At 47.8% G+C, this 2,995-nt stretch overlaps 1 protein-coding gene across 1 annotated transcript in view; it reads right to left on the bottom strand.

The window, feature by feature from the left end:
* Positions 1 to 1,706, bottom strand: part of rnf168 (ring finger protein 168) — a 7,555-nt gene extending 5,849 nt beyond the window's left edge. Inside the window, exons 1-3 of the mRNA XM_080890188.1 lie at positions 1,418 to 1,706; positions 973 to 1,161; positions 282 to 480 (exon numbers count right to left, since the gene is read on the bottom strand). Coding sequence (XP_080746314.1) covers positions 282 to 480; positions 973 to 1,119 — 346 coding nt within the window. The 5' untranslated portion in view covers positions 1,120 to 1,161; positions 1,418 to 1,706. The remainder of the gene's footprint in view (positions 1 to 281; positions 481 to 972; positions 1,162 to 1,417) is intronic.
* Positions 1,707 to 2,995: the final 1,289 nt, after the last annotated feature.

Below are 2,995 nucleotides of genomic sequence, written 5' to 3'. Positions count from 1 at the left end.
CACACACACACACACACACACACACACACACACACACACACACACACACACACACACACACACACACACACACACACACACACACACACACACAGTGGGTTCAACATCACATTGACCTATAAGAAAGCAGCTCTGCATAGTTCACATTTCAGAGTAATCCTTTTTCTGAGCTTCCGTCAAACATGCTGTTTGCCCCTCACCCTTTACAAAAGCAGTACCTTTTCTGATTGGCTGCCCCTCACAAACTGCAGTTTTGAGCCAAAGATTTGTGTCTGCGTTACCTGAGTGGGGGTCCTCGGCCTCACCCTGCCCGCTGAGGTGATGCTCGCACTGTCGGGGGAAGCAGGTTTGGATCCGCCTCCACAGTGTCTCGTTCACTAGCGTGTTGTTCCTGCTGTGTAACCTAGCCCAGGTGGAAACCCTCTTCCTGCACATGGGACAGCACAGCGTGGCTTTATCCACCGACTCCAGGAAGCACACCTGCACAGGTACACACACAGTCAGGCCCAGTTCTGCCGGAGCGCCCTGAGGAGAAGTCATATGACTGTAATGTGTGAGGTCAGGCTGAAGGTGCTGGCATCCAGCAGACCTTTGACCTCTGACATGAAGATCAGCTCAGGAGGCTAAACGCCATCAGTCCAGTCACTGATTGGCCATTTAATTGGCTGCTGTTGGCCTGTTCAGGTTAGAATGCAGGTGTGTGACTGGTGGAACTGAAGCAGAAGGAGCTGAAGCTCTCATCGGGTCAGTTATAATTCACTTTATTTAAAACCACGTCTTCAGTCACAGGAAATGAATAAGCCTGATGATGTCATTCAAGGACAAAACGGAAACACACACACACACAAAAAAGGTCCTGACTACTGCGACACACGCACGCACACCCCCTAACCTGTCTGTGCACACACCTGCTGGTCGTGCAGGTAACTTAACACACCTGAGCTACACGCACTCATTGTGTGTGCGTGTTACCTTGCAGAAGGTGTGTGTGCAGGGCAGTGTGACGGGCTCCATGAAGACCTCGAGGCAGACGGGACACAGACAGTCTTCTTTGGACAGCGTAGTCTCCTGGCCCCGCCCCCCTACGTCCGAGCCCTCAACCTCTGACGCCGGAGACATCTTCCTCCTCCTCTTAGACGTTACAGCTCAGCAAGGAAGGACCTAAACAAAGAGGAACTCAGTGAGACAGGTAGTGCTGTACTTCCTCTCTCCAGGATTGAGCTGTCAAAGGAAACGTACTCGATTACTGCTCAATACTCCCCCCCTGTGGCAGCTAGAGCCCGCTGCTGACCTCTGACCCAAAGGTCCGCGAGCCAGTAAACAATCCATTCCTACAACAGCACCTAACGGGGTCAAAGTTAAGCTAGCTCAGGTGTCTGTGTTTCGGAAGTATGCCGTCACGATTACTTGGACTCACCTGAGCAGCCGGGCCGTTTAAAGCTTCCGTTGACGCTGACGTTAGCTTCGTGTTATGTCCGAACTAGCAGCGGTTCGTTGGCGGATTAAACCGCGGAAAAAACAGCGCCAAACTTATTTTTTCACCCCGGAAACAAACGGGGCTCATGGGAAACTGCCACGCTTTACCTGAAACCAACGGCTGCACGAAGACTGTCTGAGTTTGCCGGAGTTTAACCGACTTTACTGCAGCTAACCAGCTAGCACTGAACACCCGCGTGAACTGGCTGTTGGCACAATGCGCATGCGCTTTGGACCAAACAATTTTCCCTCCCTCTCTCGTCGCTTTAGTCTTCTTCTTCTTCGTGGATTAACCCAATTCTCACGGAGCGCCCCCTGCTGTTCACAGCTCTACAAGCTCAGCGGTTTACTGTAAATAACGTACACAAACCAGAGATACCGCAGCGAACCCATAATAGAATAGCCTTTTTTGTCATTGTACATGTATTTCAAGTGTGGGTGCTCCACACCGACTGTGCATGGAATAAAAATATAATAAGTAAGACATCAGTAATTAATTACAGACAAGAGGAGTGTTTGTTTACAGTTTGAATGGCCCAGGTGAATAAGCTGTTTGTGAGTCTGCAGGTGTGGGACCAGACTGACCTGAGTGCCGTCAGGTGGTGAGCAGGGTGCGAGGGGTCAGCTGTGATGGACCTGGCGATGGTCCCAAGGGGTATCAGAGGGCAGCCATTAATTGTTTTGGGCAGTCTTTAGCAGAGGTGTGGACTCGAGTCACATGACTTGGACTCGAGTCAGACTCGAGTCATTAATTTTATGACTTTAGACTTGACTTGAAAAAATGTTCTAAGACTTGTGGCTTGACTTGGACTTTTACACCAATGACTTGGGACTTGAATTGGACTTGAACCGGTTTACTTGAAAAGACTTGATATTTTACCCCAAATATAAAATTTAACATGCATATTATATAGAGATTGAAAATGTGACGTCATTCACGGGTAGAACCGCAAAGGATTCTGGGAACTCGTGGCAAGCGGTACTAGCTCACGCAGGCTTTCAATTAAAATCAGTTATACAGCGATAAAAAGAAACACAAAAATGTCAAGAAGCTGTTGTATTATTAACTGCAATAGCCGGTCGCATGACAGCCACGGGAAGCCGACGGGTAAAGAGATCGGTTGTTATCGGATTATGTCGTTGAAGAGAAATTGTTCGAGCCATGTTTCCGAAGTAACAAAGAGGCGAGGATGGCCTGGATTGCAGCCATTCAAAGACCAATTATAACGTCCCAGAACACTCCAGCTCACAGGTTAGTCTGCTCCAAGCATTTACACGAAGGTCAGTGTTTTTTAGTAGTTAATGCGTCATTTTCATAACATAATTGGTGATATAGGTTACAAGCAAGTCTGGCGCTGAACAGAAATGGTCGCGCTATGCTCCTTTATTTATTGTGCATAAATAGTGAATTGTCCTGACACAATATTGCGTTTCGCTTCTGTTATTATGGTACATTGACAAAAACATATACTTTTATTCACAGGATAAAACAGGTTTTTTGTATCACTAATTGTCCAGT

The sequence above is a fragment of the Rhamphochromis sp. 'chilingali' genome, assembly GCF_963969265.1.
Source record: "Rhamphochromis sp. 'chilingali' genome assembly, chromosome: 8".
NCBI classification, from domain to species: Eukaryota; Metazoa; Chordata; class Actinopteri; order Cichliformes; family Cichlidae; genus Rhamphochromis; species Rhamphochromis sp. 'chilingali'.
The sequence above is the reverse complement of the archived record's forward strand: the minus strand, read 5'-3'. Positions and strand labels throughout refer to the sequence as shown.